The sequence below is a fragment of the Rousettus aegyptiacus genome, unplaced genomic scaffold (assembly GCF_014176215.1).
Source record: "Rousettus aegyptiacus isolate mRouAeg1 unplaced genomic scaffold, mRouAeg1.p scaffold_m13_p_11, whole genome shotgun sequence".
In the NCBI taxonomy this organism is placed as follows: Eukaryota; Metazoa; Chordata; class Mammalia; order Chiroptera; family Pteropodidae; genus Rousettus; species Rousettus aegyptiacus.
The window spans coordinates 27271786-27294433 of record NW_023416286.1 but is presented as its reverse complement, the minus strand read 5'-3'; the positions used below and the strand labels follow the sequence as shown (position 1 = coordinate 27294433).

Below are 22648 nucleotides of genomic sequence, written 5' to 3'. Positions count from 1 at the left end.
ATCAATAAATGTTAGCTGGTATTTTATTATAATTTCATGGATTCATTTATAAAACTTTAACTCTTTACTGAGATGGTGTGTATTTTTTTCCAATACCACCGATGACTCATTTGTTCCAGCACATGAATCACTAAGAATAGCAAAAGAACAGATTGTTCAGAATATTTTTTGTACCTGTTAAGTGTTCCAGATGTTAACACTTATGAATTTATTAGCTCATTGTCTTAGTTCGTTTGTACTGCTATAACAAAAATGCTATAGACTGAGTGGCTTACCCGACGAACATGCATTCCCAATATGGAGTCTGGGAAGTCCAAAATCGAGGGGCTGACAGGTTGCGTGACTGGTGAAGGTCCCCTTTTTGGTTCATAGATGGCTGTCTTCTTTTTATAATTGTTCTTGGTGGCAGGAGAGCTCTCTGGGGTCTATTTATACAGGCACTCATCTCATGATCTAATTATCTCCCAGATGTTATACTTATAGATACCATCACATTGGGATGATGTTTAAACATATGAATTTTGGGAGGAATACTAACATTTAGTCCATAGCACTCATTAATATTTACTGAGTGCCTACCGCATGTTTAGTGCCAGACAAGGTCCTATAGGAAATGACGTGACACGATCCCTCTCTTCAAAGAGGCTTATGATAAAGTTAGAAAAACTGTAGCATATCTTTGTTATTGACAAAGCCACAATTTTGTCTTTGGTTCAGATGTGTTACCATTTTTTAAGGACATGTCAGGACTGGACATACCACTTTCTTTACAGCATTGTGGAAATACAACTCTTTACATCAACAGTCTAAAATAGTAGGTAAATAGGTTCTATTATAGAGCAGAGGTAATTTAGGGTTTCAGAAAAGAGAAATATTAATGTGAATTAGACAGGTTGGGGAAGATTCAAGGGAAAAAATAGTATGTATAAGATCTAGTTAGGTGGGCAAGTAAGGAGATTGTTTTTAGAAGGGTACAGCATGAGCAAAAGCCTTGAAAAGTGGCTATAATTTTAGGAGGGCCATTTAGAAACTGCCCTGGCTTAAGTCCAGGTTTATATTGAGGAGAACTGGAAGGTGGGGTGGATGAGAAGGTCAGTGCCAAGTTGCAGAAGGAGTGGCAGTCCACGGTTAAATTAAAGACTTGGTTAGGGGGTGTTAGACTTTGATGGTTGCAGGTTTGTGTATGTTTCTTATAAGCTATTTCCTCATCTGTTCAGTAACTTGCAGGAACAACTAACCGTCTTTTGCACTTTATAATGGAGGAATGAAGGCAGATCAGAAAACTTTACTGATCATTAATGTCCTGGTGGTGCTTCCATTTGGGGAACATTGCCTGAATGTATATTCAGCCTAGAGATATCTTCTCTGTCTGGAGTTTTCAAAGCGCGCTCTATCAGTTGGGGTGGCATCTGGCCATAGGACAGGTTGACATATAGTGACTTAAACAAGTTAGGGATTTATTTTCCTCATGGAACAAGATGTCCTGGGATGGGCAAGTGTAGGGCTGTTAAGATAGCTCAGTGTTGTCATGGAGACCTAAACTCCTATCTTCTTATATTACTGTCTTAGCCCGCGGCTTTCATCCTCATGGCTGCTGTATCTTCAACCAATTACATTCTTGTTTCACAGAGGAAAATGGGGAAGGGCATAGACAAAGACTGAAAAAGCTTTTCTGTGGAGTCTGCCCCTTTAGAAAGCTTTCCTGGAATTGCTACCCCGCAACTTCTGCGTATATCTCATAGGCTAGAACTGTATTAAGTGGCCATCCCTAACTGCTAGGGAGAAGGATAGCAGTTTTACAAAGGTGCATTTTTTCCCCTGATGAAACTGTGGTTCATTTAGTGAGGAAAAAAGAGAGAAAGGATGCTGGCAACCAGCAGTGTCTTCCACACTCCCCAGGTGACCTGCCAACGATGCTCTTAACGGCCTGTTCTTTGAGGTGGTGAGAGGCAGGCGTAGGTATTTATGTAACACGAGTGAAGAAATAAAAAGATGTTAATTTGTGAGGAGTCCATGAATAGCTATAACTATGATGAATCCATGACTCTTATCTGGGTTTTAGTTGAAAAGCAAAAGAACACATCAAGCCAGCCAGATGTAGCATTAAATCTCAGAAATCCACAAAGTTTGTGTTCAGAATAATAATGAATGTTAAATAGCTTTATTATAGGCCGATTCTTAAGCAGTCAATACAATTATGTGCTAAGAAACATTGAGGATAGATGAGCTCGGATAGGGCAATACTACATTACCACTGCATAGCTCTCAAGAACTAGGGTTCACAAAGCCACCTGAATATGCTCAAAATAGTCACAACTCTAGGATCGTACTCAGCACTTTCGTCGACTTTTAGTTTTCGTGATTCAGAGGTGTTTTTTGTCACACATACACATACCTGATGATGTCAACTCCCTCTGTGTGTTAAAATTACCTGGAGCGCTTAAGTAACATTGATGCCGTGGTCCCGCTGCAGATTCTCAATCCTGGAATGGCCTTCCAAGAGAGAAATAATGATGGAAATCACTAAGACAGCGACAGTGGGGCTGGAGGGGAGAGGACAGCTTTGAGATGTATGTAGGGCAACCCCATCCAATAGAACTTTCTGCAGTGATGGAAACATTTGTATGTACTGTCCAGGATGGTTCATGAGCGACACGCGTGTGGCTCTGGAGCACGTGAAATGTAGCTCGTGCAGCTGAGGAGCTCGCTTTTTAATTTAAGTAGCCACACGTGGCTCACGGCCACCTCCTTGAACAGTGCAGATTTAGGAGATAGAATCGATAGGCTCTGGGTACTGATGGGGGCAGAGAAAGGTAGGGGTGGGAGTGAAAGAGAGGTGTTGAACACAACCTCAAAGATTTTGTCTTCAGTGGGGGGGCAGGTAGTAATGCTTCTTGTATAGGGAATGGAGTGGGGTGGGGGCAAGTTCATGATTCTTACGTCAGGGTCTCAGAGACGACTAGCATGCAGCACAGTGCCTGGCTTACTGTGTAGGTGTTGGATGGTTTCCATTATGTGTGGTCAGGATTCACAGTTCCTGTGTTATATTTGATTAGTATAAATACAGTCTAAAAGTATCTCTGAGAATACTATTTTCTCCTCATTCATGCTTTTCTTTTTCTCTCTTTTAAAAATCAGGTATCAAATTGTAGTGGAAATAATCCAGGCAACTACAATTAGCAGCTTTCCCCAGCTGAAGAGGCACAAGGGTAAGAATTAATTTGTTTTCAGTTATACATTCTAAAGGTCTATCCCTGGTCATCTTTCTCCTGTCAGAACTTTGGCAAGTATGAGCCTTCTTCTGGCTCGCATTTAAATATTTCAATTTGTTAAATAATAGCATAATAGCAATAGAGAAAGTAAATATAATATCATTCTAATATGAACCCTTTGTTTGTATTCTGTGTTCCCTTATGAGCTTTATTCATCTGAGTCATAATTCTTAGAAGAGTAAAATCATTGGACAGATAAACTAAACATAATTTCATAATTTTTTCTCATTAACATTTAATTTTAATACAAATTAATATTTCTACCTTAAAACATAACCTTGATGGTCGTTTAAATGATTCCAGTGAGTTGATGTTTCATAATTTAATCTTTTCCTTTAGTTAAGCATTTATATTGTGAATAACTTCTGTCCTCTTTCCAGTCTTCTAGACTTTTTAAATAAATACATTCTGTGTTTTGTTCCTGTTCACCTTCAAATGAAGAGGTGTTTACCCAGGTATAATACTGAGGAATAATTACGGTGTGAAGATGTCTGTCAGCCCCCTTAGAGTTTGCATGGTGCTAGCATATCCCCTCTCTCATACATGAGGCTGAAGGACATGTTACTGTCTCAAGTGCAGAGCAGGTCTAGATTTGTAGCTACGATGCAGCAAACACTGCTCCCTTATAGGCTAGACTTTCCACGAGAGTCTCCTGGCCCACTCGAGTCCCCGTCAGGGAGCATGGTGCTAAAAGAACAAAGAAGAGCTGGCCTGGAGACTTTACACATGCAGCCAGGGTTTGTCGTTAGCACCTGGAGACAAAGGAAGCCTGGGTTGGGGACTTTCCCTCTCGCCATGTGTCCTGACAGAAGATAGGAGCTGTGTAAAAAAAGGAAATGAAGATGTGGATTATGAGGGAGCATTAATTTTTAATTTCAGCCCAGTAAGGAAGATGGTGCAAATATGTTCATTTAGAAATGTTTACCAAACACTGACTAGGTGATTATGATACTGTGATGAACAAAACAAGCTCCACATTTGTTGAGTCCCTAAACCAGGAGGGCTATGCAGTGACCAGGAAGGAGGTATTACAGGGCAGGATGTGGATGATGGTAGTGAAAAGGAAGGGATTGATAAGGAAGATGAGGAAGGAAAAATAGCCTACTTGGTGACTGATTGGATACAGGGAAGAATCGATGAGCCATTACAGTGTTGGCACACTGCTGACTTCACAGATGAGGAAATGACTGTCTAGACAAGTAAGTAAATTAGTTTGATATCATTACTTCTAGTCTTGCTACTGTCTTTGTTATGACATTGCTTCAGGTTGTCGAGATGAAGTTCGAGGTATAGAAAGAAAGTACTAGAGCAGGAATTAGGAGACCTTGGTTCTAGTGAGACCTTGGTTCAAGTGATAGCTTCCCGAGGAAACCTAGACAAGTCCTTTTATTTCTCTAGGACTCCATTTGTTAATCTTTAGATTGAATGCTCTAGATGATTGTAAAGCATTTTTCGGTGATGACGTTAAAAGAGTCAGAGAAGGTATAGGGGACCTGGTTTAGAGGTAAGAGGGCTTGGACATTCTGTATTTGTGAGACAGGAGGATAAAAAAGAGCCCATTTGGCTTTCCCCGCCTCCCCCCTCCCATTTGGCATTTCTAAGCTGGGATTCACTTTGTGGAAAGAGAGAGAGCAACCCTGAAGAGAAATATTTGGGAGTTATTAGTATAGAGATAATAGTTAATGGTCTTTTATATCTTCTGTCTCCAAGTCAACTATCTTTGCAAAGCTGAAGCTGTTCCCCATTCTTAGAGAACAATGTATTAACAATTTCATGTGATTTCCCCTAATTCGTAATACCATCTGCTGTCTCACTGTCGAAGTTCATATGTAGACAATTTCAATTTTAAATAATTAAGTTGTTAACATTTGTGTACATACTTTATAAAAAAAGGAAGATCAAATTTAGCATTCTCCATTGTCCTTACTTTTTAAAAAATTGAATGTTCGGTAACATTGAGTATTATCAGAAGCAGTTCTTGTTTCTTCTCTGTGACCTTTGGAGTTTTGACATGTGGCTATCCAATAAAAGGTTACTTTATAAACTAGTTTAGATAGCCACTATTTCTCATTCTTCCTCAAACTGATCTTTAATTTCTTTCTAGACAGATATGTCTTTTTCCCTCTTTAAAAGTCATTAAGGAAAGTTTGATTTTTAGCATTAAAAGACTCCCTAAAATGTAATTGCTGAGTTGTTTTTGGAACTCTTTGCATTTTAGAGGCAGTGAAAATATCACCAGGCAAAGAATCTGGGAAAAGTCTCAGCCTGTATGTTAACCCCTTGCCACAAGCCCCACCTGTCTGCACTGGTTCCCTAAAACCTGGAAAATGGAGCTGTGCTCATTTGTATTTCAGAGTGGCCATGTAGTGACGCTACCAGGTTGTGCGTGCAATTGTAAGCAATGCCATTTCCAATGTTATTTCTCCTATTTTCACATTATCTTTGTAAGTGGGGGAAACTGAAGAAGTTTAAAAAAAGAATAAACAGATGGAAAAGCATAAGAATATTTAGTATTCAACCTACAGATGGGAACCTTACTTATGAGTATAGTGTATATAGGCTCTAAATATAGTTTTGTTGCTGCATACAAAGTTGTTTCTGGCAAAGCTTTTCAGTCGTAATTATTGATGATTAAGAAATGATATGCAACTGTGAAAATACTTTGAGGATTTAAAGAAAAAATGCCGTATTACAGGTTGGGAGAAATTACCTGATTGTGTAACCTTCTAAAACCTTAAGGCAGCGGCCCCCAACCTTTTTGGCACCAGGGACCAGTGCTCCTATGAGAATCTAATGCCCGATGATCTGAGGCGGAGCTGAGGTGATGATGCTAGCGCTGGGAAGCAGCTGCAGATACAGATGAAGCTTCACTCGCTGACCTGCTCCTCACCTCCTGCTGTGTCACGGACCAGTACCAGTCCATGGGCCAGTATCAGTCTGTGGCCCAGGAGTTGGGGACCCCTGGCTTAAGGAATTAACCAGTTCACTCTGTACTGCCATGTGAAAGTGTGTAAATCCAAGTCCCACATAACTGGACATCTGTAGTTTCTTGTCTCTGTGAATGGCATCACCATTCATCCACATAAGTCAGAAACCTAGGAGTCATCCTCGTTCATTCATTTTCCGTCAGGTACTGTATCTAGCCCATCAAGGTCATACAGGTTGACCTCCTAAATCTATCTGAACGCTGTCTTTCTACACCACCATTTTCTACCACCAGTCTTTCTCTTGAACTATAGCAATAGTTTCTTAATTGGTCTCCTGTATCCACTTCTGTCCCTATTTAATATATTTTTCATACTGAATCCATAGTGATTTTTAAAAAGTAGATTGTTATCATGTCACCTTCATGCTTAAAACCCTACATTATCTTCGCCTTGTTCTTAGAGTAAAAGCTCCTTCATGTGAGACCGACAAGGTCCTGCTTCTCTGGGCCCTGACTTGATCCTCATCCTCATCTTCTGCTGTTCCACGTCCTCTCTTTGTGCTCCAGCCACACCGACTTTGTTTTCTTCACCCACTCTGATTCCTCCTGCCTCATCTTCTTTGCCCATTCTGTTTCTTCTCCGTGGAATGCTACCTTGCTCTCAGTAGCACTCTGCCCAGGTAACTCCTACTTATCCTTTATATTTCATCCTGCATGTTTCTTCTCTGATCACAACCCCTCCTCCCCTGATTCTGGGTAGATGAGAGAGTGCTTGAGTTCTCTTAGGACTCTTCATATTAGTAGGGAATGTACTCTGGAGGACATCTTAATTACCAGAATTAGGTCTTCAGTCATCTAACAAACATGTTTTCGAGTGCCATTATGTGGTAGATACAGCTTTGCAATGGAAAACCGCCTTTGACCTTAAGAAGATCTCGGTCTAATGAGGAGACAGGTAGGCACACATGAAAATCATAATACAATTTGATAAACGCAGTGAGAGTTGCACATTTAAGATTTAGTAGTGGTATAGACGTGTGGAGCAGTTAGGTCTATCTGCAACAAAGGTCAAAAAAGCAACAGGGTTGAGTCAGAAAGACTGAATGGCTCTCATTCCCTATGGACTTGTCAGGTATATGTGGGCGGAGGGTACCACGTGTATGTAGATGAAAAAGACAGTTGTGGAACAGCCCCTATGTATGGGTTATGTGAGGTGAGACACTGTGCTGGCGTTTGGCATGTAATGGAGAGATGAGGCTTGATGGGAAGACAGGGGCTGATTGTAAAGGGCCTTGTAAGCTATCCCAAAAAGTGTAGACATACTAAGCCATGCCACCCTGAACAAGCCCGATCCCGTCTAATCTTGGAAGCTAAGCAGAGTCAGGCCTGGTTAGTACTTGGATAGGAGACCACCTAGCAAGACCAGGTGCTGTAGACATAAAAAATAAAAAATAAGAGATTGTAAACTGACAGGGTCCATGCCATTCTTGAGGTCCACCAAGGGTTGCCAGTTGCCTTGCCTAAAAAAATAAATAAATAAATAAAAATAAAAATAAAAAAGAGAAGTGTAGACATAATCCTGGAGAACAGTGGTTCTCAAACTACAGTTTGCATCAGAATCTCCTGGAGGGTTTGTTGAAATGTGGATCATTGCCCCCACCCCCCTCCAGAGTTTCTAATTCTGTGGATCTGGAGTGGGGTTCCTGAGAGGTTCTCCAGTAGTGCTGGTGCTTCTGACCCAGGAACCACATTCTGGGAACCACTACTGTAGATGATAAGAGTCATCGATGTATTCATATTTGCATTTTAGTGCCCAGCTCCCTAGTTTTTTAATTTACAATTTGAACAGCCAGAGTACTTGAGAAATGGTCTATTAAGATAACTGACCGATTTGGTCTGAATGTTTGTGACTTCCCAAAATTCATATGTTGAAATCCTAACATCCAAACATAATGGCATTAGGAAGTGAGGCCTTTGGGAAGTACTTGAGTCCTGAGGGTGGAGCCTTCGTGGATAGGATTTGTTCTCTGATAATAAAAGAGTCTCCAGAGAGATCACTAGCCTCTTTTACCATGTTGAGGACATAGCAGGAAGGTGACCGGCTGTCACCCGGAAGCAGGCCTTCACTAGAATCTGATTGTGCTGGCACCCTAATCTTGGATTTCAGCCTCCAGAAATATGAGAAATAAATTTCTGTTTTTTATAGCTACTCAGTCTGTGCTTATAGTCACTTGAATGAATTAAAACACTGGCCAAGTGTAGGAATTCTGGTAGTAATGGAACGTATGCTAAATTTTCTCTGAAATTTGATGTAAATAAGCCACAGTATTTTATCTCCCTTTAGAGCTTTCTTTTTGGCTGTTCTGAATCCTAAAGTGTCATCAAGAATTGTTATGGCGATTCACAGTAATATTCATTCAGCTGACAGCAGCAAACGACATTCTGTGGATTTCAGTCTGCTATAAACTGCTGTCTATAAGTAGTACACACTTGGGAGTGATATACTCGTAGTATAGATTGGAAGGCTTTGGTAAAATTATGCATCTTCTTTTCTTTAGACTATAAGTAAACAGTTTTGGAATTAAATATATCTAAGAACTGAATAACTTTGGAATATATTGAATATGTGTATAGACACACATGTACACACATACATTTACTCACTGATAAGAACCATAATAATTTCCATTAGAAATTATTTTTATAAAGGTAGTATGTAGCTTCTTTGTCTGGTTTGGGATTTAAAGGTGTCACTGATTGAAAGAAGGGGGCGAATTGCCTCAGGGTCTTTTCTGATGCTTTGATGTGGCCTGACTTTCTAGCTTTGCAGTAATTTGATACACATATGTCTAATTTATGGATGACCTAAACTTACAAAACACCCGAGGCTGGTTCCCTGCCATTGCCCAAGGGGCCCCTGCCAGTATTTTTTCCTGCCCAGCCCTCTACTGTGAGTACCGCTACCTCGGGCACCTGCTAGTCCTTCTCCAGTGTCCTGCTTCACCCCAATCTATTCTCTGACTTGAGGGACTCGTAATTTTATAGGCAACTCTACTCCAACCTCTGTCCCCAAAGAAAACTTTAGTCATCATATAGTCTAACACCTGAATTTTTACGCAAATAAAGTTTAGGTCCAGAGATGTTAAGCACTGTATCCTGTGTGACTAGAACTACTGGTTAGTCACACACAGATCTGGGACTTGAACCCAGGTCTTCTGACTCCTCCTGGATTCTTCCCACTCACTACTCATTCACACAGATAGATATTATGAGAGCCGTGCTCAGAACTTACAAATTACATGGGCCGGATCCGTGTTCTAAGTGTATGTGGCATATCTATTCAACTCATAGTGCTAATTTGGGAGCAGGGCTCTCCTGGTAATTTAATGTGTGGATTTAGTTGATATGACATTATCATTATTTTAAAAAATGTGTTGCAAATATGTTGGAGGGCCTTAGATTAAAGCAAGTGCTAGATGTATTTAAAGGAAGGAAATACGAGGCGTGCTGCCGGCACCCCTGACCAGGCGGCGCCCAGCCCGTGAAGCCTCTGCGGGCTCCTCCAGTGTGACCTGAGTGGTTCCCCCATCAACTGTCGTTTCTGCTCATTGCTCAAATATACTTTGTACTAAAGTGGACTGCCACTTTAGACTAGGGAATTTCAGGTGTTTGATTTGTTAAGAGAATCCTATTTGTTCTTTAAAAAAAAAAAAAAAAAAAAGAACATACAGGCCTCAAGTCGAAAAGTAAGGTAAATCTATTTATTTCCTGGGCAGCCTTTCAGATGATGTTCAGAAAATTTTGAAGAAGTTCGTGATGATTAGTAACTACCGAGAATCGCTGCCAGCTTCACGTCAGGAAGTCAAGTACCGTTTCTCATTCTGAGACTTGACTAGGCCCTAAGTAAATACATACCTGTTTCTCAAACCCTCCTCTCAGGGAGTGTTTAGTGAAACTTCTATTTACATGTTTAAGAAAGACTCAGAGGCTTGTTAATCTGTCGGTGTGGATGCAGGTTGAGGAGTGGAGGCCTGACATTTTCTTGGGGACCTTTCTTAATTTCTTACCTCGATCGCCGGGGATGTGAGACTTGTGCATCCTGGGGAGGACAGCCACATGTTGGGAAGCCGGGGGGGGGTGGGGCGCGGGTGGTGGGGACAAGTGTGGAGCCTGTCTCCTTCACGCCAGCGGCAGAGGTTATGCTTCTGAATTAGTAACTCCTCAATGGGTCAGGAAAGGGGCACAATTTTGCCCCCAGTGGACAGAGGACATTTGACAGTATCTGGAGACATTTTTGGTTGTCACATCTGGGGGAAAGGATGCTACTGGCATCTAGTGGTAGAGGCCAGGGATGCTGTTAAACATCCTACAGTGCGCAGGACCGCTCTCCACAGCAAAGGTTTCTCCAGTCCTAGAGGTCCGTAGTGCTGAGGGTGAGAAACCCTGCTGCGTTGTCCACTGAATTCCTCAATCAACCTGCTGAGGTGCTGTTGTTAGGCTGTGCCTTGGAGTTTGATAGTGCACTATCAGAAAAGAAAAATATTGATTTTTTTTAATACCTGAAAAATATAGGGGTGCATTTTAATCCATTTATACTTGTGCTATTTCTGGAGTCATTAGTGTACGTTAATTCGCCCTCCTTTGCCTCGTTAGAAATATTACGACACAGTTGTCCCCTGGTATTTTTACTGCAAGCTGCTTCACTTGCTTAAGGAAGAACTACGTCATGGGAAGAAGGTTTACAGCAACAGGCAGTTCTGTGATGTTGTTCACAGGTCTAACATGATGTCTTTGTAGCCCAAAGGTCCGCCTAACGTCTAATCCCAACATCATTTTCAGCAAACGAAACCAGATGAATCCATTTCCTTTTGCTCTGACCTCAGTAGAATCTAGACTACCTAGGAGGAAAAACAGTAAACAATATAATTAAATACTTTAGAATGTTATATCCCTTGTGTGTTCATCTTGGCACCAATTTAAAGAGCCACTGCCATCCAGTTTCACCTGCCACTGGTTATTGTCTTGGCTTTCTTTTTAAAGCTAGATTAAGTGTTGTGTGAATAAACGTTTGTTAGCAATGCACAGTGCTACCTAAGGCCCTACACAGAAGCAGCCACATGAAGCTGGCTTGAGCTTGGCCACAGCGGTTGGCACACACCCGCTTGTCTATACTTTTCTTGACTCGAATGTTTCTTGGCTGAATGGGGTTTCAGGTCACAAAGAAGCGTATTCATCTGCAGGGCTGGATTTACAAGGATTTTTGCACGACAGACACATGGGCTGCATAAGTTCCATGTTAGTCGTTTAGCCCCGAATGTGGCATTAGTTTTCTGAGGCAAAAATAAACAGCATTGTCTAAGCAACAAGCTGCTGTTGCATTTGTTAGCAACAAGCTTTGTGATCAGACAATGGCGTTGTATCGCCCTTGAACAAACAGAAGGCGTTCTCGTGAGCAGGCGACATTCAAGCAGAGCCCCAGAATATTCTCAGCCCTGCAGCTGGGTTTTAAAAGAAGTTTTATTCTTTTTTCCTTCCTTCTCTTTGTAATTTGCTTCTAGTTTTTGTACTTTTAGAAAAGCTCGTAAGCTTTCTTAGGAGAAGAAGAATTTGGTTGTTGATAAACATGTGTCAATTTCTTCCAATATACGTCTCTTTATTAGCCTGTCTTAACCCCAAATAAACATTGTGGTCTAGGTTTATTTTGTAAAAAGCAACTTTTTTGTCCCCAAATTTTAGAGTAATTTAAATGTCCTGCACAAAATTTAGACTTCAAGGATATATGTTTAAAAATGAAAAGTTTCTGAAAAATTAGCTATTCCAAGCATGGATTTCTTTAGGTACATACACAAAGCCTACATGGTTGCAATAGACTAATTTAGGGACAGACTAAATTTACCTGTATCTTCCCACCGAGGAGGCTCTGAAACACTAAATCTGACTCTTGAGGTGAATGTTGAGTTACCAAGTTCTTTGTGCAGGGCCTCTCTATCAGCCATGCATAGGACAAGCTGAGAAACCACTATGGAAGTCAAAAGAAAATAGCTCCTCAGCAGACTTATGGAAAAATGGCTTATAGTATCTGACACACCCTCTTGAACAAAGCCATCTATTGACCTGAAGTCTGCCTGTGACCCTCTGTGATAAATGCTGGGAAATGCTGCTTCTGAAAGACAAAACGTTTTGTGGTTCTCGTCTTAAGTGTTTTCAGTTAATGTGGTGCCGCTTTAAGCATTTGTACAAATTGACTAAGTGGGACATGAAGAGAGGTAAGGATCATCCTGGGAAATTGGAGGCCTCCTGGGAGATGTGTAAAACATTGCTTAGACTTCACTTTGAGGGGCATCAAGAAGCAGACAAAGCAAAGATGCTTTTCTTTTTTCAGTGTAGCTCCAAGCTAAGCCAAGTACCCTGTGACTCACCTCTGGAAGGTGTGATCTGACCAGGAATATTTATATTTATCTAGTGATCTCCTAGGCCCTGAACATTGGCTAACAATCTCACAGTGTTTTTAAAGTGAGCTTGCTTTTCTGCATTCCACAGTGAATTTCACACTGTCCCCACTTCTGCAAGCCTCTGACCACTCACCCTTTTTATCCACCTTACTCTAAGCAGGTAACCTCACTCACTTTGTCAAGAAAACGGAATCCACGTGAGGGCTGCTTCAGCCTGTAGCCACCTGTCTCGAAATTTGTGTCTGTCTACACTCATCCATGTTACTACAGTGGAGGAAACGGCCTTTTCCCAAAGCCACTCTCTTCACCTGTCTTATGGATTACATTTCCCATCTAACACTCTCTTTCTCTCTTAACTGGTTCTTTCTCATCAGCATCAAAATCAGCTCATTTCTTTCCCATTAAAAAAACAAAATAAAACTTTCCCTCATCCCCAACCTCTGCTTCCAATTGTGTATGCAAAGCAGTCCATTCTCTATAAGGTAATGCTCAATGCTTAAGCCGTTTTTTAAAATTAATTTTGTGCAAGGTTTTTGCTTTTACTTTAAATTATATAATGTCAGCTTAAGGAAACAAACCATTGTAAATGTTTGTAAATGTTTTTTGATTAAATTTTACAAATTCTTGGTAAGACCACATGGCAGAACCAGAATTCTAATCTAACTGTGATTCCAGACGCTAGGGCAAACACTCTACTTGGTTTGACATGAAAGTCCCAAGTGGTTGTGGCAGCAGCAGCTTTGGTGGAAGGGAGGGATAGGAACCATATTTGAGTAAGTTGAAGAGCAAGAGGCGAGGATACTCAATCCCCTCTCCCTCATTCACAACCAAAGTTTAGAAAGGACACAATACCCGATAGGTGGTAAGCACTCGACATTACCTGTGTTGTTATTGACCTCTGCATGACATTTGACACAGTTCATTCACCTGTTCAGCAACTATTTAATGAGTCCTTCTGGGTTGCCAGACTCTGTTGTAGGTGCTGGGGATACGGAAGTGTGGAAACAAACGAAATGCTAACTTTCATAGGACAAATAGGTCAAGTCTACAGTATAGCAATATGCTGTATAGCAAAGTAAAGCAGAGAGGGAGAAAAGTAGTTTTGTAAAGTGGGAGTTGCAGTTGAAAATAGTGTGGCCAGGGAAGGTTTCCCTGAGACCCAAACCAGGGACCTGAAGGAGGCGAGGAATTGAGCCACACAGATGATATGGGTGATGTCTGGGCCAGGCTGAGAGAACAGACCACTAGATAAAAGCATCAGACTTTTATACCCTGTGCAGGGAGCTGCCCAGTGTGTTCAAGAAGCTGGTCACCAAACACCACATAGTGTATGATTCTGCTCATATGAAATGTCCAGAACAGGCAAACCCACAGAGGCAGCCCTGGAAAAACACCTAGGGCTGAGTGGAGTGGATTGGGGGGTGACAGCTAATGGTACATGGTTTCTTTTGGGGGCATTGAAAATGTTCTAAAAGTAATTGCGATGTTTGCACAACTCTGTAAATATACTAAAAGCAGTTCAATCGTATACTTTAAATAGGTGAATTGTATGGTTTGTGAATTATATATCCGCAAAGCTATAATTTAAAAAAGAAAAAAAAAAACCAGTAAGGAGACCAATGTGGATAGTGTGGACAGTAGGGGCTGAGGCCAGAGTGTGCAGGGCCTCATAGCCCCTTATAAGAGGCTTTGCTGTGGGTGGAGTGGGGTGTGTGGGAGGTTCTTGAGCAGATGAATGGCATGATCTGATGTATGTTAATAGTTTTGCCTTGGCTACTGTGTTGAGATAAAGCCTGAAGGGGAGGCCAAAGATAAAAAGCATGATGACCAGTTAGGAGGCTGTTGCAGGAAAACAAAAAAGAGACTATTTCTCCCTTTTTGTTGAAATTCTCTTTCTCTAACTTCTCAGTAAACCACACACTTTCATTCATCTTCTGTCTCTCCTTCAGTCTCTCGGGTCAGCATCTCTTCTTATCCTCTTACCATTAAATATGGGACTTATTTAGGTTATGTCCTGGGATCTTTTTTTTTTTTCTTCCTGGGTTATTTCACCTACTCCTATGACTTCAGTTACCATCTTAAAGCCAAACACTTTTAACTTCGCACCTTATGTCTCTGCTTAGAAAGTTCAAATGGCCTCAAACTCAGCTTGCCTGTTCTGGTTATTGTTTGCTGTACAACAAACCACCCTGAATCATCATGTCTTAAACAACAGTCATTTCTTTTGCTCAAGAATCTGCAGTTTGGGCAGGGTTTATCGAGGATGGCTTTTCTCTGCTCATTTGGGGCTGGATGGTTCACTTTCCAGATGGCGTATGTACGTGGTACCAAGTTGGTGCTGGATGTGGGCTGAGATCTGAGCCAGGGCTGTCGTCTGGAGGCCCTCTCCATGCCCATCTCTCCACTGACTGATTGTGTAGGCTTCCTCACAGCGTGGAGGCTTCATACCTGGGGGATAACTTAAGAGGCAGCTCAGGGCTCCAAGTCAGTGGTCTTTTACCATCTAGCCTTGGAAGTGGTAGCATCACTTCCTGCATAATCACAGACCCATCCAACTTCAAGGAAAGTGAGGAAGATTGTCAAAGTGACACTGTAAAAAGAGCATGTGAGATGGGAGCTATTATTATGGCCATCTTTAGCAAATATCATCTGCTGCGTTGTTCAAAATTGAAGTTCTGATCTTTCATAAACGTGCTTTTCCTTGAATGTTCCGATTCAGTAATTGGCTCCACCTTCACAGCAGAAGTTCGGGAGCTGCCTTTGCTGAAACTTCTTTTCTTTTTACATTCCTTAGCAGCCAGTCCTCTGTCCTGTCTAGTCAGTCACTGGGTCCTGTTAGTTCTCTTTCTAAATCATCCTTAACTCCTGTCAGTTCTCACGTCTGCCATTGCCATGACCACTGTGTGGGCCACGGTCGCCCTCCTCATTTACTGCAGTGACCCTCCAACTGGTTTCTCTATTTGCAGTCTTTCACCTTCCAACTCTCTTTTGCCCTCCTTCCTGTGTAATCTTTAAATATACACATCCATTTATGGCAGACTTCTGCTTATGAACCCATTGAAAGCTTCTGAGTACTCTTGAGCTAGAGGCCAAAGTTCTTTCTATAAACTGAAAGACTTTGCATCTTCAAGCCCCAGACTACTTCAGATTCATTTTGGATCACTGTAGCTCCTTTTACATCTGCTGTCCGGCTTTGTGTCAGTTTCTCCAAAGCTCTGTTCTCTTTCCTGCTTCAAGGTTTTCCCTTTCACATTTGCCATTCTTTCTATCTGCCACACTCCACTCTACTCATTTTTTTTGAATGGAATTTCCTTAGGAAAACCTGGGTTAGAATCGTTTAGTGGTACCTGCACATTTTCTTTATAGCCCATATTATATTTGTAATTGCTCATACTGTCTTTGGATTTCTTCCTTGCTAGACTTTAAGTTCCAGAGATCAAACAATTGGTCTTGAATCCCTAATGCCTATCCAGTGCCTAATACATAGTGAGCACTCAGTGCATGCTTACAAATGATTATGCATATATACACATGCATATAAAGATATGGATACATAGATATATACACACATATACATGCACATCAATTTGTGAGTATATGTGTATAAAGGTTTTATTTAAGTGTTTTACACTTAGGTAAGATTTGTCAGTGGTATATTTAGAAATTATGTTTAGAAATTCATGGTATTTCTATTTGTATTTAGCATGAATTCTCTTCTCTTCTCTTCTCTTCTCTTCTCTTCTCTTCTCTTCTCTTCTCTTCTCTTCTCTTCTCTTCTCTTCTAAATTGTTTAGTACCCACCATTGTTCAAGTGTACAACATCAGGTACTAATCTGGTTCAGGATTGTCGTGTTCTGTCTTTTGTACCTTGTCCGCTGACCAGGTACTGTCCATTCATCCCATTCAAGGTAAAGAAACTGCTGCAATGAAAGCTGATCTCCTGAGGGCCAGGAATATGAAAAGGTACATTAACCAACTGACTGTGGCAAAGAAGCAGTGTGAGAAGAGAATCAGAACCCTGGGAGGCCCTGCCTATGACCAGCAAGAGGACGGGGCCTTGGAAGAGGGGGAAGGGCCGCAAAACCAAAAGGTAGAACTTTGTGGTTTCTTGTTTTGACCATTTCATGTTTGTTATGAACACCGATGAAATCACATTTACAGTCTTTTAAGCTTTAGGTTTTAAGGACATATGGTCCAGAACATAGACCCACACGTTTGCTTTGATAAGTGAAAGGGCTGTAGTGCTTGGTGTCCTTGACTTCTGTGAAAGGTAATAGGTGTGATAGATCGGCATGGGGAATATGTATGTGTGTGTGTGCACATGCCCGTGTATATTTTCCCAGCCCCCCCCCCTTTGTCCTCCCACAATCCTAGAGGAGCATATTTATATTTGCAAGGGCCAGTCATATTACTTCTTACCACTTGGATAGAAATAACCATCTATGAAGTAAAGGTGTCTTATAAATTATTTTACTTAGCTCTTACCACATCGTTATTAAATACGTACTTGGTATCCCCATTTTATAGGTGAAGAAACTGAGTTAGTTTAAGTTAATTGCCTAAGGCCATGTAGATAGAAAAAGGAAGAACTAAATAAAAACCCAGATCTAATTGATTCACAAATCTGAGTTCTTTCTCACTAAGCCATAATATGTTAGTGACTGTTTTTGTACAACAAAAGTTTGAACTGTGTGATATGGACTCCTTAAATCATAGAGCTTAGGAAAATACTCTAGCCCTACCTGATGCCTGCTCTCATTTTCAAGGACCACGTTTGTCTTATAAGACTGAGAGCATGCTAGGAGTGAAGGAAACAGCCACAGTACTCTCTGAGGAGCTTGACTGTACCACACGAGATCTGGACCTCAAGGCAAACTCCAACCTCTTTTGTAAGATGGCACTTAGCCACAAAGAAACAACATCAGTATAATTTAACTCTGGCTGTAGCTTCTACTCAACTTATTCTTGTTTTTAGTCTCTTGATCTTTTTGGTTTTTAACTTTTCTTGTTCAGCTCTTAGTTTGCATTCAGATGTTTATCTGTGACTTACCCCTTCCTTCCTGTTCCACTGATGAACTTTTACCTTGTTCATGGCCCAGTCTCCATTACAGCCTTTTCAGGAAAGTTTATGCTCCATCTTTGATCACCTCTTCTGCAGCATTTTACACAGGTGGCACAAATGCAGCCCTGAGTAGCACTTGTTTTTTAGAGGGGTCCACTAACCACTGGAGCTCTGTTTATTTTGCTATTAGCAAGTAAACCTTTCAGCGATTTTGGCTTTGTGGTCCAAAGTAAAACCTTCACCTTTTGGTTAACATTGGAGAGAGAGTGGATTTGGCAAATTGAATGTTGTTCTCTTCCTCCTTCTCCTCAGCCTCTGGCCTCTTAAATAAATTTCTAGCCACATTTATCATAGATGAAGTCTTTCACTTGTGTTCTATTCACTTATTCACTCACTCATTCGTTCACTCGACAGACCTTTATTGAGGGTCTGAAGTCTCTCAGTTATAGGTACCAGGATACAAAATGAATGAGATGGAGTCCCTGCTCTCAAAGGGTCCTATGTAATTATAAAGTAAGAGGGTCAATGATCCCATAAAGATGAGAGAGACATACCTAAGAGAAGCACCGGATGGCTTGCTACCTAATCAAAAGAGGATGTGGTTTTAGATGTTGTAGTGGAGGAAAACCCCAAGAATGATAAAGGGAGCTCATTTTAGGAGATTTGAATGTGATTTCAGCACAGGTTATCTGGAAGTACCTACTGGAAATAGACTTAATCTGATTCTAGCTCCCTTCAATTCCAGTTGTTTAGGAAAGGAGAAACCCATTCCTCTTGCAACAGTTTATCCTCAGAGTAAAACCATTTGCTCTAGTCTTTAGGCTGGAATCCTCAGATAATACTATAGAATTCTAATGTGTATGGTTGTTTACTTTTCTAAAGATAAGACTTTGGTTAGTTTGGGGCCAATCTGATAACTTCACAAATAGCTAGAGCAGTTTTGCTATGCCCTAATGATATCCGATCTAGAGGAATCACCACTAACTTTTAGAACGTAGCCTTCAAAATTAGATGAATCCTCCAGTTAAAAGAAAGAGATTATCTGAGTGAATAAATAAAAAGCAAGATATAATTATATGTTGTCTATAAGAAATGAAATACAAAGGCACAAATAGGTTGAAAGTAAAAGCAGGGGGGAAGTGCATGCCATGTAAACGCCAAGCATGGGAAATCTAAAGTAACCCATATTAGCGTCAGAACCAGAAGAAAAAAGAAAGGTCTAAAATCCAACTTAAGAACCTATAAACTAAAACTAAAATAACTAGAAGGAAGGAAATAATATAACAGTAGAAATCAGTGAAATAGAGAACAACAACGACAACCAAAAAACAATGATACCAAAAGGTAGTTCTTTGAAAATATCAATAATATTTATATTCTCTAATAGTTAGGCTGACCAAGAAGAAAAAGAGAGAAGACACAAATTACTAATATTAGGAATGAGAGAGAACATCACTATAGGTCATAAATGCATTAAAAGGATAACAAAAGAATATTATGACCAACTTTAAGCCAATAAATTTTACAATTTAAATGAAATAGATGAATTCCTTTGAAAACACAAATTGCTAAAACTGACTCAAAAAGAAATAGAAAATATGATTAGCTCTAGATGTATTAAAGAAAATAAATTCATAATTTAAAACCTTCTCCAAAAGAAAACTTCAGGCTCAGGTCATTTCACTAGTAAATTCTATTAACCACTTAAGATAATATCAATCTTAACTACACTCTTTCAATAAATTGAGGAAAAGGGAACTCTTCAACTCTTCATAGGATACCAGAGTAACTGATACCAAAACAGAGAAAAACATCACAGGAAAAAAATACTACTAACCAATATCATCATGACCCTAAACAGAAAACGCCTTAAGAAAATATTAGCAAATCAAATTCAGCAATCTATAAATAGAAAAAATACTGTAATGTGTGTTCTTCTGGCGGTAGGTCCTTAGAATAAACATTGTGTACACCATTTATCTGCAATTGCATTGTCAAAGCTTGATGGAATAGTTATTTTTTTCAACAGTTTTGTTAAGGTATGACATAAAATATACTGCATATATTTAGAGTGAATACAAGTAAGTTTTGATGTATGTGTATACTCATGAAACCATCATCACAATCAAGTTAGAAAACATATTTATCACCCATTAAAAGTTTCCTTGTGCCCTTTGTAATCTCTCGACATCACTTGAGACCTACTGATCTAATACTTCCATCCATGTTTACTCATCTAGGAAGTGACCTCTTAACTACCCCGATTTTTGGCTACTGTCATTTTCTTGTCTTTCAGAGCCAAAATCCTGGTTCGTGCTTTTCCCAGTTAGTTTTATTATTTGTTGTGATTCACAACAGCTGTTATAAGTCTCACGGCAACCTGTAAAGTAGGTGGTACTATCCCCATTCTATAGATGAAGAAACCGAGGCTCAGAGTGATGGAGTAATGTAGAGCTCACTGGAGTAGGAAGTAGTAGAGCCAGGATTCAAACCTAGGTGTGCCTCTTTCCAAATAATAGGTGCTACACAGTGAAATGCTAATGCCAGCTTCAAGAAAATAAAAAACAGATGGAGTAGAGCACTTGGTTAATCCACCAGCCAAGATATGAGACATATCGGATGTTTAATTATACTTGAGATGTATTTGGTATCATTTATTTGTATATATTTGCAGTTTGGAGACTGAATAGAAGGTATTCATAAGACACAATAAAAGAATAACAATGGCTAATATTTTAGATGTTTTGAACTTAATTTTGCAAATATGTGAACGTGTATCTAACTTGGAATTCATTTGATATGAGTGAATAGTGGGAAGACTTCCTTAGAATTTGTTGACTGTTCTTCCTGCTCAACTCCTTCCTATATTAAGAACCAGTAGCTCTCTAGCCACAGTTGGTATGAGCGGCTTCAACCTCTTGGGAGCATGTACAATTAAGATTTGTACTTCAAAATGCTTCACTAGTATGGTTCACATAAAGTAAGGAAACATGCTACAATCTCCCAAAGTTAGTAAACTAATTAAATACTAATGGTCTGAAATATTTGTGAAAACTAAACATTAATGGTCCATAGCAAGGAATGGCCACCTCTAATTAGTTACTAGAAGTTGTTAGAAAAAATGTCTGCTTCTTTCTGCCCACAGAACAGGTTGAGGGGTCACCGTCGGTGGCAGAAAAGTTAAATATGCATTGACCATATGCACTTGGTTTTATAAAGATTTTACTGATAACATTTCTGAAAATTTTCTAACTCCCAGAGTAGTAAGAATCTTAAAATATAAGTTTTATTTTCATTGCATTTGAGTTATACTTAGTTATCATTTTTTATCTAATTAAGATCCAAGGATATGGGACTTAAATTCCTTCTAAATTAATTTGAGGCATTTCTCCTAATTAATCGAGTTATGAATTATTATCAAGGTCATCTGCTTTCTCATATTATGGCAGTCTGTTTTCAAGATTGTTCCCACTGTGTCTTCAGATAGTAGTTTTACATTTTCTGTAAGCGTACAGAATAATAAGGGAGTAATTCTAGTATATTCATACAATGGAATATTATGGATCAATTAAAATTTTAGTTAAAAAAGATTTTTTAGTGAATATGGTACTCTAAACAAAAGGTCAAGACATAAAATCATTTTTAGATTTCCTTAGCTATATAAAAATAAGATAAAAAGCAGAAATGCCACATTATTCGACTGCAGCTTTGTAGTCTTTGATACATTTTGCTTTAATTTTTCTATTATTGGCATCTATTGCTTTTAGCAGTATGTCCTACAGGACAGGATTTTTGTCTGTTTCATTTCCTAGAAATGTCCCTGATTCAGAGTTGATGCCAAATGAATGAATAAATGGTTAATAGAAAATTAGTATTTATTGAATATGTGCATTTTGAATATTCAGTAAATTTTTTCTACTTAAAATTTAGGAGGGTGAGAGAAATACTATATTACATAGACCATGAACTTGAAAAATGAGGTATTCCCCCCTGCCCTCCCTGAATGTAGAAATCAATCCATTGGTAGTTAAAGCAAAGTGGTATTTAAAATTTGATTTTTAAAACATTCTCTTAAATTCCTTTATAGATTCTTCAATTTGAAGATATCTTGGCCAGTACTTTCTACCGAGAACACTTTCGAACGTACATGGAAAGAATGGACAAGAGAGCTCTGATTAGTTTTTGGGAGTCTGTGGAATATTTAAAGAATGCTAACAAGGTAATATATTTAGGCTCAAAGGAGTAGTAACTACGACTGAAAAAAAACTTGAATGTTAGGTAGTGTGTCTGTGTTTCTCAATGAGCTAGCTATAAGATAAGAATACATTAAAAGAATATTTTAAACCACATATCATATTGGCATTAAGTTCTAGCCCATAATAATAAATAAAATTAGATTTTATTTTTGCAAAAGATGCTTCTGAATTGTGTAGTCAAAGAAAAAAAAGATTTATAAATGTACCAAAATACTGAATTTAGTTTCAGGTAGTTCCTTCTTAACACATTATAAAAAGGCATTATTTTTTTTTACAATACTGTTCACATTTTATTTAAAATATGATTGAGTTAAGAAACAGAAAAAAATTTTGGAGTGCAGATGCCTCTTACTATGAAAAACCCTACAATAAACATGTTTTGCAATTGGCAAGTTCTCAGTATATATTTAAGAATTAAATTAAAGAATGTGAAATATATATGTATGTATATGTCTATAAATATACATAACAATATGTATAGCATATATAATACATTTATTTTGCGAGGCTTATTAAAATAAGCACAAAGAGTACTGTGTACATTGAATTACTCATTCGCATTTTACGTGAGTGTTGCTAGAACGGAGTACCAACTTTCGTTGACCGTTCAACGGAAAGTGTTCATTTGAAGGAACCAGTTACTTTTTCATGGTCTGACACTTAGTACTTGGCCCTGAATG

The 22648-nt window shown here is 39.4% G+C and overlaps 1 protein-coding gene across 6 annotated transcripts in view; it reads left to right on the top strand.

The window, feature by feature from the left end:
- Positions 1 to 22648, top strand: part of SNX25 (sorting nexin 25) — a 104895-nt gene that overhangs the window by 54880 nt on the left and 27367 nt on the right. For 4 of the 6 annotated variants that reach the window (XR_004953344.1, XM_016143965.2, XM_016143963.2 and 1 more), the window contains exons 6-8: positions 3139 to 3209; positions 16559 to 16740; positions 21800 to 21931. Coding sequence is in view for 5 of the 6 variants with exons in the window: in XM_016143965.2 (XP_015999451.2) it covers positions 3139 to 3209; positions 16559 to 16740; positions 21800 to 21931 (385 nt within the window). In the remaining variant the exon portion in view is untranslated. Of the gene's footprint in view, positions 1 to 1091; positions 1103 to 3138; positions 3210 to 16558; positions 16741 to 17663; positions 18335 to 21799; positions 21932 to 22648 lie in introns of those variants that run through there. The other 2 variants (XM_036228659.1, XM_036228660.1) reach the window with 2 other exon arrangements.